The 14139-nt window shown below is 37.5% G+C and overlaps 1 protein-coding gene across 2 annotated transcripts in view; it reads right to left on the bottom strand.

The window, feature by feature from the left end:
• DCP1A (decapping mRNA 1A) overlaps window positions 1–11891 on the bottom strand; it is a 50714-nt gene extending 38823 nt beyond the window's left edge. Inside the window, exons 1-3 of one of the 2 annotated variants that reach the window (XM_006892229.1) lie at window positions 11674–11891; window positions 9672–9712; window positions 6043–6170 (exon numbers count right to left, since the gene is read on the bottom strand). In XM_006892229.1, the coding sequence (XP_006892291.1) occupies window positions 6043–6170; window positions 9672–9712; window positions 11674–11808 (304 nt within the window). In that variant the 5' untranslated portion in view covers window positions 11809–11891. The remainder of the gene's footprint in view (window positions 1–6042; window positions 6171–9671; window positions 9713–11673) is intronic. The other variant, XM_006892230.1, reaches the window with a different exon arrangement.
• Window positions 11892–14139: the final 2248 nt, after the last annotated feature.

Here is a 14139-nt window from a genome sequence, read left to right as displayed (position 1 = left end):
TGGCACAGGATAGAGCAGGGTTTAGGGTTGTTGTACATAGGGTCGCTATGAGTCGCAAGCGACTCGACGACACATAACAGAATAAAAAAAAATATGCCTTAAAATTACTGTTTTTATTTTGTTCCTCTACGTGTCTGTGTTCCAACCTCAGTAGCTACAACTGAAAGTATGTGGTCAGTTTAATTGGTATTTATGTGTTGTTACTTTGGTTGCTCCTGTCTCTCTGCCTTTGATATTTCAGTGTGAGATTTCCACGGGTATATTTATTTCTACTTACTATGGTTGAGGATATTCTACATCCAAACTCTGAGATCTATGTCTTTAATCATTTCTGGAAAATTCTTAGACATATTCTTCAAATATCACCTCTCCAGACTTATTTTAACCTTCCAGAATTCTTATCATTATGCTACACTTTCCAACTCTTATCTGTCATATTTTCCTCTTTCCCTTTATGATGATTCTTGATCTCTTTTCCAGTTTAACCAATTCTCTTCTTGGCTATTTATAATTCACTGTTGAATTTAGGTATGTTTATTTTAATAATTAAAATTTCCATTTGTTAGTTCTCTCTGGGTATTTTCAAGTCTACCTGTCAATTTACAGAATATTTTATTCCCTTCATACCTTCTATATATATTATATTCTATATCTGGAAGGTACATCAGTTAAGATTTCTATTTGAGCATTCTATTAACAAAACTTTTTGGGAAGGATTATCCAATCCTACTGTTTGTTGTATGCAAACTTCATTCACTGTTTGTGAAAGATTTCTTGTATATTCAGTGATTTGGGTCCATGAGGTTTAACTGTAAGATTTCTGAGCAACCTGGGTTAAGAATGTATTGTCTGTACCTCAAGATGGGTTCACGTATGTTCTGCCAGGATATTCACCAACCTGCACTGATTTTGTATTAATTTCTTGGGCTAGGTAAGAAATTCTATCACATTAGTGGTCTAAATTTGAACTGCAAATGCATGTGAAGAGGGACTCATGGTTTTAATTTTCAGGGGAAACATTCCCACCCTAACCCAAAGTTCAGACTAAGATGGTGGATAAGCTTGTTGTCATCTTCCCAGGTTTGTCAGCATCATCTAGCTATCTTTGCAATACACAGTTCATCAGGTGATCCAGCTGGTGTCTCTGCTCCTTGAGGGCTTGTGACCTTAACTCTTGACCGCAAAGGTGCATCGTAATGTCTCTCAATATAATTCATTGCCATTGGGTTGGAATCATCTCACAGATGAGCCTCCAATGGGTTTTTGCGTCTACACTGCACGGAGGTGACTGCCCATCTTTCTCCCACTGAGTCACCAGTGGCTTCAAACAACCAGGTAAGTGCCACCTCGGGGTTAGTGGGACAACTCCCTGTGGATTATACCATCAGAGTTCTATGCATCATAACATAGTCCTTACTTTAAAGATAGCTTCCCATTTCTAAACACCTCCTAGCAGCTGGCAGTGTCAGCTCATAAGCTTCCAACTTACAGTTGGAAGTAACTGCTGGTGGCTCACGGAAATGTCCCCTATTCCTTTTTGACCCAGATTTGTTATTAATTTATATGAATAAATGTTAACAGTGAGAAGATTTTTCATTGGATAGAAGTTCTTTGATGTCTCTATGACCTGGGACTCCTAGAAGATTACCCTCCAAAGAATAATTTTATAACTCAGGTAGTAAAATAGTAGAAAAAAATAGTAAAATCAGCAGACTGATGGTAATGCATATGTTTACACTGCAACTTCACTTTTTTCAAAAGCAAGTCACAGATAATATGAAAATTACACTGATATTTCTTGGGAAGAAGAATCACAGGAATGGGAAGAAAGCCATCTGAACTGAGTCTAATATGGAATCATGGGCTGCAGTATTTTGTATTTGTGAGTGCCTGACCAAAAAAATAACTTTATCTACATGATGCCATTTATAAGTAGGTCAGATCAGTAGTTTAAATGACTTACTCAGAGTTAGTAAAATGGCAAAGCCTAAAATAGTTGTCCACAAACTTAATTCCCTGTCTAGTGTTTCCATGGTAAACTCATTCTCAGAGATACCGTCTATCTAAAAATCATTTATAAATTTCAAAAACTAACAAAATGGGAGGCATACAAATTCAATTCAAAGCTTCCCACATAGCTATCCATTTCAGGCATGCCAGAGCAAAGGATGAGTAAGTGCATGGGCACATGCTTAGACCTCTATGGTTCAAGAAACAGAGTAGCCTATTGCCAGGTTATGTTGGTGTATGTCACCAAGTTGGAATTGACTTATAGCTGATCCTCCAGTGGGTTTCAAGAGGCAGTTAATCAAAGTGCATAGAAGACTACACATTCTTCTCTTGAGAAGCTGGTGGATTTGAACCATGTGCCTTTGAGATTGCAGCAGTTTCTGATCAGGATTATGTAGGACTCTTAAAACTTCAACTGACTTACAGTTAAATTGAACATTCATTCCCTAACTCACCCACTACACATACCAGGAGGCAATGTCCCCAGAGAGCGGTACTGCTAACCCAAAGGCCTTGTCTCTCTTGTGGTTAGAATCTACCAGTGGCTCTGAAGGACGAACATGAGCAATCTCCTCCCACGCAATTTAGAGCCTCCAAAACCCAACAGAGGGCCAGCAATGAGTCAATTCCGACTCGATGGCAATGAGTTTTGTTCTGTTTTAATCCACACCAGCCACATTCCGCTTGCTCAATAACCAATATGGCTGGATGTTATCATATCAGACAGTGTTGATAAAGAGTATTTCAATCAATACAGAATGCTACTGAACAGCAATGCTTAGAATATATAAGGAACATTGGCTCTAAAGCTAAACAGATTTGAGTTTTGCCCATCACTCATTATCTTTGTGGCACCTGGGCAAATATATTAACATCTGAGTCTTATTCTGCTCTGTAGTTTACAAATACAGTTCTGGGAGTATTACTGTTACTCAACAACTACAGAACTTACAGTCTCCTCACTGCACATGCTGCTTCCAAAAGATCAAAACAGTCATCAAACCTAATCCCGCCTTTCTACGAAGATGGCGCCGAAAGCCAAGAAGGAAGCCCCTGCCCCTCCCAAAACTGAAGCCAAAGCAAAGGGATTGAAGGCCAAGAAGGCAGTCCTGAAGGGCGTCCACAGCCAAAAAAAAAAAGAAGATCCTCACGTCACCCACGTTCCGGCGGCCTAAGGCACTGAGACTCCAATGGCAGCCCAAATACCCCCGGAAGAGGGCTCCAAGGAGAAACAAGCTTGACCACTATGCCATCATCAAATTTCCCCTGACCACTGAGTCAGCTATGAAGAAGAAGATAGAAGATAACAACACACTAGTGTTCACTGTGGATGTCAAGGCCAATAAGAACCAAATTAAACAAGCTGTAAAGAAGCTCTATGACACTGATGTGGCTAAGGTCAACACTTTGATTCGGTCTGATGGAGAGAAGAAGGCCTATGTTCGACTTGCTCCTGATTATGATGCTTTAGATGTTGCCAACAAAATTGGGATTATCTAAACTGAGTTCAGCGGGCTAATTCTAAATATAAATTTTTCTCACCAAAAAAAAAACAAATAAAAAAAAACCCAACCCACAAAAAAAACCTAATCCCTTGGTTATTGTAAGTATTTTTTTTTTTAGGTGGAGGAGGTTGAGACATTGGACATTTTATATAAATAAAGCATAGAACAATTTAGAAATGAGAAGCTACAGTTTCATTTTCTATTAACTTTAAAAACTGATCTAAGTGACAGACACTCGAATTAAAGGTGTAACTTGAATTAAATGGGTCAGATATCTTGGTGGTATTTTCCACAAGAGAACTTAAAAAGAGCAGCCACAAAATCAGGTATAATTACCTGTATGTGCAATCAGACACTAATTAACTTTTTATTTAAAGAACAAATCCCTAAACAACTCAATAGCTTGCTGAACTGACTATTTCCCATTTTTGAGTCTAGGTAGACAAAACATAAACTCAAGAGGCCATCACAGTCTGACTCATTCTAAGCTGTCCTATCATTTCTCCCTAATACAACTCTTCCTTTAAATACTCCATTTCCCCAAGCGACTCTTGTTTCTAACATATCCACAGTGTTGTACTTGACCTTTTCAGACCCTTCTCTCCTCTAAAAACAAGTTGGTGTGCTCTCAAATTTCCAATTAGCAATATCAGAAATTGTATGGCCCTTAAGAAATGATTTAGTGCTTCAATTAACAGAGGCATGAACAACATGGAAAAGGACTTACTGGTTCAATTAAGAAAAATTGTGTTTCACCTGTTTGCTGGAAATTTTTATACAATAAAACACATTGTTTACTTGTTTGCCCCTAAATATTCTAAAAATTGAATTTGTTATCATTACAACAAATTAACCTATAACATCACAATGGAGTTAAAGTTATCATGCTGTCCTAAAGTTATACTATAGATAATTGTCAGTCTCACAGATTTAAAACTAACAACAGCTTTTTTGTGTTTTGTTTTTTTTTAACTTATGAAATAGATAAGAGTATGGCTTACTTCAGGCTTATGCTAAACGTTAACTAGGCTCATATGCCTCTAATAATTGTCTTTACTAAGACTTAAATAATCCAATTTTTCTTAGAAGTCACAGACACGTTTACCGACAGTCAAGAATAAAACTAATTCATGTGCAACAATGAATAAAAATCTAACTTCTCTGTAAATATTCATTAAAATAAAGTTTTATTTAAAAAATAAAACAAATTCAATTTCATGTAAAAAATAAAAAGTGGATTTTTTAGCAGAATTTCTCCTTTATGAAAGAAAAGTCACCTAAAGTTATTGTTATTAAAAAAAAAATCCTGACCTTATAGGTATTGAGATATAGTTCCAAATGTCTACAGAATTTAAAAGTTAATTATCCATACAAATAATTTCCTGTTAAGTCAAGAGATCTTATTTTACTTAAATACGTAAAAGTGAGGTGGAGAGAAGAATTTACGGCTTCCAACTTCAAAATAGTTCTTGCATTCTTTACCCCTCCATCACTGTACTGATTCTTTTTAAAAAAAAAAAAAAACAACAAAAACAACCAACTTCAAAATAGATCTTGTTTCTTCTCCTTCAGGAAATTTAAGAGTATCATTTTATACTGAAGACATTCTTCCCACCCTCACTCATTACCAGTTACCTCCCAGTCAAGTGTAATTTAAAAACAATAGCTAACTTTTAAAATGAGAAGCAATGTTTCTCCAGAAATTTCTTAGATGGGAGCTACAGCACAATCACTCTTCTAATACAAGCAGTATTAATGGTCCCATGATCAATGTCAAACAAAGTGACTATCTGCTACTTTCACACCCATAGACTTTCAAAAGTTACACTACAATGCAGAAACTAAAGACACTTCTTAGTACTGGGTTTTCTTGAAAGGGTCACTCTACTTTTGCAGACAATTTCCAACCATTATTAGCACCTGTAAGATGCTGAAAAGATCCTGGAGTGAGAAGCAGGAGAAAAGGTTAATAATCATTTTCCAACAGAAAAATTGTCAGACATCAAGTCTCAGCAGATCCAACTCTTCCTGTCTATTCCACACTGGTTAGTGAATCATTAATGCTGAAGTACTCCTGGCACATTTTTGGTAGCCATCAGGCACTCAACTAAATGAAACTAAAATAAACATTAAAAAAATCATCCCACTATCCAGGGGATAGTTACTATCTATGGCCATTCACTGTCTTCCACACTAAGTTCTGCTTCTCAGGAGCATGAGTATCCAATTATTTCAGTGTCACAACAAATAAAGAAGTGAAATTTATTTTTGTAAAGAAATAACAGGAGCATCATCTTATCAAATGGAACAGTATAGTTAACTAAAATGACATGTTTTTACATACAGAAGAGAACATTTTCAAATTCAGAATCCTAGTTTAAAAGACTATTAACAGGCTAATTTATAATCATCAACAGTATACATATGACTTATGATTTGGAAATCCAAAAATAAAGTGCCAACAGAAACAAAAGTCATTTGATTTTAGATATAAATATGTTAAATATAGTAAAACAATTATACTCACAGCTTGCATTTCTATACAGAAGAAACGGTTCATGAAGCTGAAATTCTAAATCTTTATTGACTGGTTCAACTAGATTGTGCATATTCAGTCGATTCACAATGGTAAAACCGTGGTAAGGTGAAGCTGACCTTAGATTCAATAACAATGAAAAATATAAAAGTCATTTGCAGTCTCTTATTTACTTAATCTGCAGAAATGTAATTACTTCTCTAATTTCCATTTAAAATACAATTACTTTATTAGTAAATGACACAAAATTATATGTACTTTAAGAAGTAAAGACAAGTTACATCATGCCCCATCTCTGCTCAAAACCCTCCAAGACTCACTCTTCTCAGAATGAAGGCCAAAGTCCTTGCAAGGCCACCAAGGTCCTACCTGATGTGCTCCCTTCTGCTATCATCTCCATGTGCCTCTTCCCTTGTCCTTGCTCTCTGCCATTTTCCCAAACCTGCAAGTATGTTGCTACCTGAAGGTCTCTGGAATTCTCCAAGAATCTGCAATTCAAGTGGTGTCTCCAGCACGACTTTGTTCAAATGTCATCTTCTCAATGAGGTTTATTACTAACTATACTTAATGTGGCAACTAACTCTCAAAGCTCACTACTTTGCACGGTTATCTTTTTCTAAACCACTTATTTTGCTATCTGCCCATCTCCCATCACTAGTAAGTTCAATGCATATGGGCACTTGTGTATTTTCACAGACAGATGCTAGGAATCTAAAAAGATACAGCAGTTTTAATACCTGCTAAATGAATATACTATTTCTTTTAAATGGGACAAGACTGCCTATAATAATGACTGCCATCATTATAAATTTTTTTAGATTGCATTAAGAAGAATAAGGTTTTGAATCCTACAATTAAAAAATGTATGTTTTCTCACATTGTGGGAGATTCAGTACAGCCCCTAGGTGCGGAGCCAAGTGTGACTCGTAATGACCCAGCGCATAACAGATCTGAATCCTGCTCGATCTCACAATGTGCTCAAGCCCCTTGTTCCAGCCACTGTGTAAATTCATCTTGTTGAGGGTCTTCTCTTTCTTTGACCTTCTACTTTTCCTAGCAAGATGTCTTTCCCCAAGGACTGGCCTTTCCTGACAATATGCCCAAAGTACGTTGAAGGAGCTACCTGAATCCTATTTCACAGATTAAAAAACAATATATTAAACAATCTATAATTTATGCTTGTGCCCAAAGACACACAAATTACTATAACCTGAATTTAGCCTCAGGCTTTTTTACTCCAACTCCAGATTCTTCTATACTAAGGTGGTGACTGCAAAGTTGTATTCTTAAATCCAGGCATACTTTTTTCCAACGTATATAAAATGTTCTCACGCTTTCCAAAGAAAGGTTCTTTGGTTTCCTTTTATATATATGGAATCAACACCAACCATGTAAGCATGCACAAATATTGTTAAGGCAAGTCACTCATTGCACTAAGCAGCACATTTTCAATAATAAATGTTCTATATATTAATCTTTAATAATAAAGTCTAAAAAGCACATTACCAATATTCTAGCTATCTAGGTTCTAATTAAAGTTGAAAAGTTTCTACAGATTTAAGCCCAAAATAATGAAGGGTACTGAAGTAAATTAAGTGTAAAAGTTTTAAAAATAAGGACCAAGATGGAACAAGGTGTCATATTTATAGAAAGAAGATCAGTGCAGTTATATATCTCAAAGTTTCACATGAAAATTCAGGAGAATATGTGACAAATACTTTTTAATTAGCACTAAGGGAGAAAGGCCTAAGAGATAATCCATATTAAATATGAAAAAATGTTCATATTAATGGCTAATGAGTTGCTAAACTTGAGAAACCAAGAGAATGACCTGCTATAGTAACTCCCTGGACTAGTTTATCTTGTCATTTACCTTTCAGTCATAAAAATTGCCTAAGAACAAGAGTCCACAATTAAGGTTGCATAGTGGAATGTACTTGGGGCGGTGGGAGGGGTGCGGGGGGATTGTGTACCAGGGAAGGAGTCTTTCTTTTACTTTTGAAAGAGAGGAGCAAACTAGGGGGTTGGGGGAGAGGGCTGGGCGGGTAGAGAAGTGCAGCAATGAATGAATGGAAATCCAAATTCTCTGTAAATGTTCATTAAAATTATTTAAAAAAATAAAATAAAAAAAATTGCCTAAGAAAGTGTCAACCTGCAAGCCAATCACATTTTAAGATGTTAGCACTCGAGGTAGTTGGAAACAAATGACGCAATTATGAGTAACTCAAGCTTTCCAAAGATCTCTTAAAGGACTAATATACCTAACTAAAGACACTATGTAGTATGAAGGAAATGGGAAAGATCTGTGTGCAAAACAATGTGTGGGAACTCTGTAAATAAATCAGCATTTAAAAACAAAAAGACACTATATACAGTCAAGGATTTAGGGGTGATAATAGAACATGTACACAGACCAACAAGCAGTCATTTGAACAAAATAAGGACATTGGTTGAAAGTAGGTAAGTAAGGTGTGCATCAAGTTGTATGTTTTCATTATGCCTATGCAGTATGTAAGCTGAGCAGATAACCCCAGAAGCTAGATTATATGGAGTAGAATGTGGCATCAGGACTCTGCAGCATGCAAATGACTCAATCTTTCTTGCTGAATGTGAGAACTTGACACACTTACTGAGATTAAAAAAAAACCTACAGCCCTCATTTCTACATGAACATGTAATAAAAATCCTCACAAGTGGACCAATCAATAAGCAACATAACAAACAGAAAAGATTGACGTTGTCATGATTTCACCAGAGGAGCAGTCAAGAGATCAAACATACTTCACTGCTGCCTCTTTAAAATGTTAAACAGCAAAGATGTCCCTTTTAAGACTAAGGTATGCTTGACACATGCCACTGCTTCATATGGAAGATCAAAGAATCACTGATGCCTTTGAATTGTGGTATTAGCAAAGAATACTACATATACTATGGACAGTCAAAAGAGCAAACAAATCTTAGAGGGAATGCAGCCAGAATGTTCTTTAAAAGCAAGAATGGTTAGACTTAGATCATACACTCATCTATCTCACATACGCTTGGGCATGTTATCAAGAGGCCAGTCCTTTAGGAAAGAAAATCATGCTTGCTTTCCATCTGTTGTTCACAGGGTCACTATGAGTCTTAACCAACTTGATGGCACTTAACAAGAAAAGAGGTGCTGATATTTCAATGGCATTATTTTATAGAGGGAGCTCTGGTGGCTTAGTGGTAAAGAACTGCACTGTCAAAGCAAAGGTATGTATTTAGAATCCACCAGCTGCTTTGTGGGAGAAAGATGGGCAATCACTTCCTGTGTGATTTATTGCCTCTGAAAACTCACTGGAGAGTCATCTATTGGTCAGTTTCGACACAACAGTACCCAGCAATACGTATCTTTTTTTTAAATATTGAGGGATGGATGGAGGCATCTGTTTTAGACTTAATCCTTACTGGAAAATGTTTTCTATATTCAGAATGTTCTGTTAGACCCTAAGTTAAGTTCTGGTTCTATAAGGCTTAGAGAAAAGCTATGGTTTAGCTTGGATCTTGCAGTTTGAGATGGATAAAAGCTTGAATAAAAACAATACGATGGTGGGCATCATTAGATTTTTGAGAATAAATAGAATTTAAACACTTACCTTCGATATACAAATAAAGTCCCTTCTATATCAGTCTTCTCCTGTAATAGACAATGAATCAATTAGTGTTCTTCCAATCATTAAAACCTAAATGGTCTTAATAGAGAAGAAATGTTTCATGCTTAACCGTCATCACTTATTTTAAAATTAACCACTTTGAGCAGGTAACATCTACTTCTCCACCTACTGCTATTACCAGTTTCATATGATTTCTTTCACTGCACATAATCACATTCAGTGCTTAATTTAGCAACACACTTATATCTGTGACTTTTCAGCTAAAATATTTTAGTCAGATTTCTTCATTTTAAAGTCAGGGTTCTATGCACAATATGTGTTCACTTTTAGTTTATTAAAGTTAGTAGGAGAAAGTTCTTATTTATAGACTACTTTGCTTCATCAAACACAAATTTGGTTATTTTATCAGTAATTTTGTCATTCATTAAAAACTGTCAAATATAGTAGGCTATTTTTAGAATTTTGTTGAATACTGAAACTACAAAACAAAAGAATCTCAGTGAGCATTAACTCAATTCTGACTTACACAGACAATTCAAAATAATAAAATAAAAATTTTTGCTATGTGTTATGTGCCATGATAAAAAATAAACACACAACAGTAGGCTATTTTAAAATCCAAATTATAATAGTTTATTGTTTACATAAAACAGAAGTAATAAAAGTCTTATGTTTTCATCATTGGTCCAGAATCCGTATTTGTGCCTAATCACAATTTTATATGTGGACTAAGAAAATACTTCAGAAAGACTTAAGCTAAGGCAGTATCTAATACAGTTGCATGTTTTTTACAAAAAAATCTGTAAATTTGTTTTTGCGGCTTCTTTTATACTTCCTTGTCTTCCAGGGCGTGAAGATAAAAAAACAAGTTGGTTTCAAAAACTCTCCTTTCTCAATTAAATGTTCATAAATGCTAAATGACTTGCATGAAGTTAATGGTAAATATGTATTTATCTACAGAGTGAATATTACAGTAATTACTCAGAGTTTGGATAAAGAGTTTGTGGGGGGTTTTAAACGCTAAAGAGTTTTAATAGTAATGTGAACGTTAGGACAAGAATGAATTTAATCCAACGAAAACTTTTTTTGGCATTATTTTCTAGTTGTAAAGTTTAATAAGTTTTTCATAAGAAAATTAAAATGTTGGGGGGAGTAGGTGGATAGGGAGAAAGGTGCAACAATGAATGAAAGTCTCTAAACTTGGATTACATTTCATTTTAAAAAAGAAAAATGAAAATGTTAAACAATTAATGAAACTTCAAGCAGAGGCCAATAAAAGTCAAGTTCTGACAGAATGAAACCTTTAGAATTTCCCTACCATAAAAAAAAAAAAAAAGGAGTTGATCTGACAGACGCGTTGAGGTGACATCACGAGCTTCGGAGCTGGAACAAGAATACATTTAAAAGGACTGTTTTCCAAAGATCTCCAGGAATTCAAATCGTACGGAAGCCTTTTCGTAAAGACTTTTAAATCTTTTCCAAAATTCCACAAACAGTGTAGTTTTATTAAAGCCTGGCTCACCCTTATCACTCCTTCCAAGAAGTCTAACTAATTGGATTTCAAGCTTTAAATTTAGATGACCTTTGCGTCTAATGTGTTCGGCAACGGTGTTATTCAACTTACCTAAAATCCTCAAAACCTCACAAAGAAGCTTTCAGGTATCTATATGATCGCATGGGTCATTCCCCAATGGAACTGCAAAAAGGAGGTCGTCCCCAGAGCTGACCCCAAGCAACACGACCCCGCTATAAACCTCTCCTCCAACTAGACTATTTCTCCCCGGCATTTTTAGGGGCTACTTTTCTCGTTCCTCCCCCTTGCACCGAAAGCTCCCGATGGCCCTCCGTGCGCGCCCCCTTCTCCTCTAGTCCTGCGTTCTCCCACGCAACCCTGGCCTCCCTCGTCCCTCGGCTCCGGCAGCCCGCGCGGTCCCTTTAAGAGCGACGGCCAACCGCGTGCCCTTCCCGGCCGGGCCGCACTCACCCACTGGTTGGCCTTTGGGCAGAAAGTGTATAGAGCGACCTGGCCCGTGAGGTCTGCGATGCTGGTGATGTAAGGGTCGTGTTGTTTTAGGGCCGCCAAGCTCATCTCTTGCCCCGCTCTATTTAGTGACTCCATCTTGAAGCTCCGAGCCAAGCCCCTTGCGGGGGCGGAGTCGAGAGCCGGAAAGTACGTCGAAGCAACGTTCCCCCCGCGTCGGGAGTGCCTTCGATTTCCTTTGCATCGCCGGCCGTCCCTGGGGTGCTGTGCAGCAGCCATCCTGCTCCGCAGTGCGGGCCTTGGGCTCCGGGTTCCGGCGCCGTCGGGTTCCCGTCCCTTTATCGCAGCACTAGACGGAGGAAGCGGGTCCTGCCTCAGTCGCTTCCTCACCACGGGCTAAAACCTCCCGGTACCGGGAATAGAGCTTCCCGCGCGCACTTCGAGTACCTGCCGGCGGAGGCGGGAGACGGATACGCCGCCTGGTTCGGGTCCACATATAAGAACAGCCTGGGTCCCCCAGAGACGATGGAATGCAGGCCTCCGGGGCCCGTTTAGAAAGCACAGAAAAGCGTGGAGGCAGAGGGTGCAGAAACTACCTCGCTTCTCACTACAGCATTACCGTTAACATCTTTATATCTTCTGAAAGGGGGGGGCGGAGAAAGTAAAATTAAATCCACCTGGAATATCACAGGAGTGACTTATCTATCCTACCCACACTTGTCCCTGGTCTTCCTCGTGTGGGTCTCGTATAAAATATTCTACCAGTTCTAGAAAGTTTGGGTTTGTGGTGTATCTTTTAAAAGAAAATATTTAAACACTTAGCAAAAACACCTGTTGAACATTTTAAGGTATTCTGAAGAACAGGCCTTTATTGACTGAAGAATAGAACCAATAGAAGATAGACAACTTTGTTCCCCAAGACTTGTTAAAAGGCAGACTTTTCTTTCTTGAGAAGATATTTTAAATTGAGAGTATTCCCGAAGTTGAAAATGTTGAAAGGAAAAGGCCATCAAAATAATACATAAGCGTTTATTTATTTATTTTATGCCTCGGACTATTAATGGAAAGAAGCTTACTCCTTAGCAGAATCTTATAAGATACCTGTACAAACATGGATAAGGAAGCATGTAATTTAGCCACCCTTCTTTAAACAAGTATTTTTTGAACTCCAAGTTGTGAAGACTCTCATTGGTGCAGGGGTTAAATTCGTACCTGATAACAGCAACAAAAATGTCAGTGGAGTTGGTGAGAGAAAGATGTGCCTGTCAGCATCTTTAAACTCAGAGTCCGTACCTACTGGAAGGCAATGGACTTTTTTGTTTGTTTGTTTTTAAATTTTGAACTATGGCCCTTTGGGAGCCTCATCATTTTTTAAAATGACGGCTTCGCTCTGGGAGAAATGAAAAGAAGTAGAACAGCACAGAGAAACAGGACAATGTTAGAGACATTTCTCTTGAAATCCAGAGGTTAGAGCACAAACTCCATCTGACTCTTAAAGACTAGCAAAGCTTCATGGAGGAAGTGTCCTTTGACTTGGAGTGCCGATAATTAATATCAGAAAAGAAAGGTAAGGGCTCCCTTTGATTTCACAGCTCAAGGGCTAGATAAGGAAGATGTCTTTTTAAAAAAACCTCACTTTCATTGTTGAGTGGAAACTGCCTCAGAGCTGAGATTACTCCTCTTTCTCCTGAGGAGTAGTTGGTGGATTACTTGCCTTTGCATTGATGAGGTAACTCTTTACCCACTAATTCACCAGAGTTCCAAGAAAATGTAGCCATCTTTGACAATTCTCTTGGGTCTGGAATAGGAGAAATCACTGGCTCACAATTCCACACTAGACAGAGGGGAATCCAGTATTTGAATACAGGGTCTTCTGCCTTCTCCCTGAGGGCTCTTTCCACCACCACACTCAGGAAGCCACCTTTCTTTCTCTTAGTGGTTTAAGGTAAGTGCCCTGCTCCCCTCTGCCTACCTCAAATAGAATACTTGGCAAAATGTTTACTGATTTAAAGGGAAAAAAAAATTACCCTAATTTGAAAAGATTATCTTTTTGAATAATTGTGTACCGTTGAAAACCCACCTGAAACTTATTTTAGATTTTTTTCTCCTTCACATGATTTCTTAAAATAATTTAAGACATTTTCTTTTTATGAACAATATTTGGTTGTGCTAGACTAGTAAAGAACACCAAGCTATTTTAGGGTGTTTTCATATCTGAATAGAAAATGACATCAGAAAATATATTTGCATGCCCCCAAACATGTTAATTCAGTTACAGCACTTAAGACAAATTAAATGTTTTGGTATTAAAATCATCCACATTTACTTGACATCCAGTTTTACTTTTATTCTCTGACTGTCTCTCACACCCAACAGAAAGGTGGATGGTGTAGGAGGGGTTTATGATAATTAAGTGTGAGAGAAGCTGGATATCCAGGATAGATGCGGTTCTAAAGGACTGCAGCCTCC

Source organism: Elephantulus edwardii, unplaced genomic scaffold, assembly GCF_000299155.1.
Source record: "Elephantulus edwardii isolate Elephantulus edwardi_28Jun2011 unplaced genomic scaffold, EleEdw1.0 scaffold00113, whole genome shotgun sequence".
Classification (NCBI taxonomy): domain Eukaryota; kingdom Metazoa; phylum Chordata; class Mammalia; order Macroscelidea; family Macroscelididae; genus Elephantulus; species Elephantulus edwardii.
The sequence above is the reverse complement of the archived record's forward strand: the minus strand, read 5'-3'. Positions and strand labels throughout refer to the sequence as shown.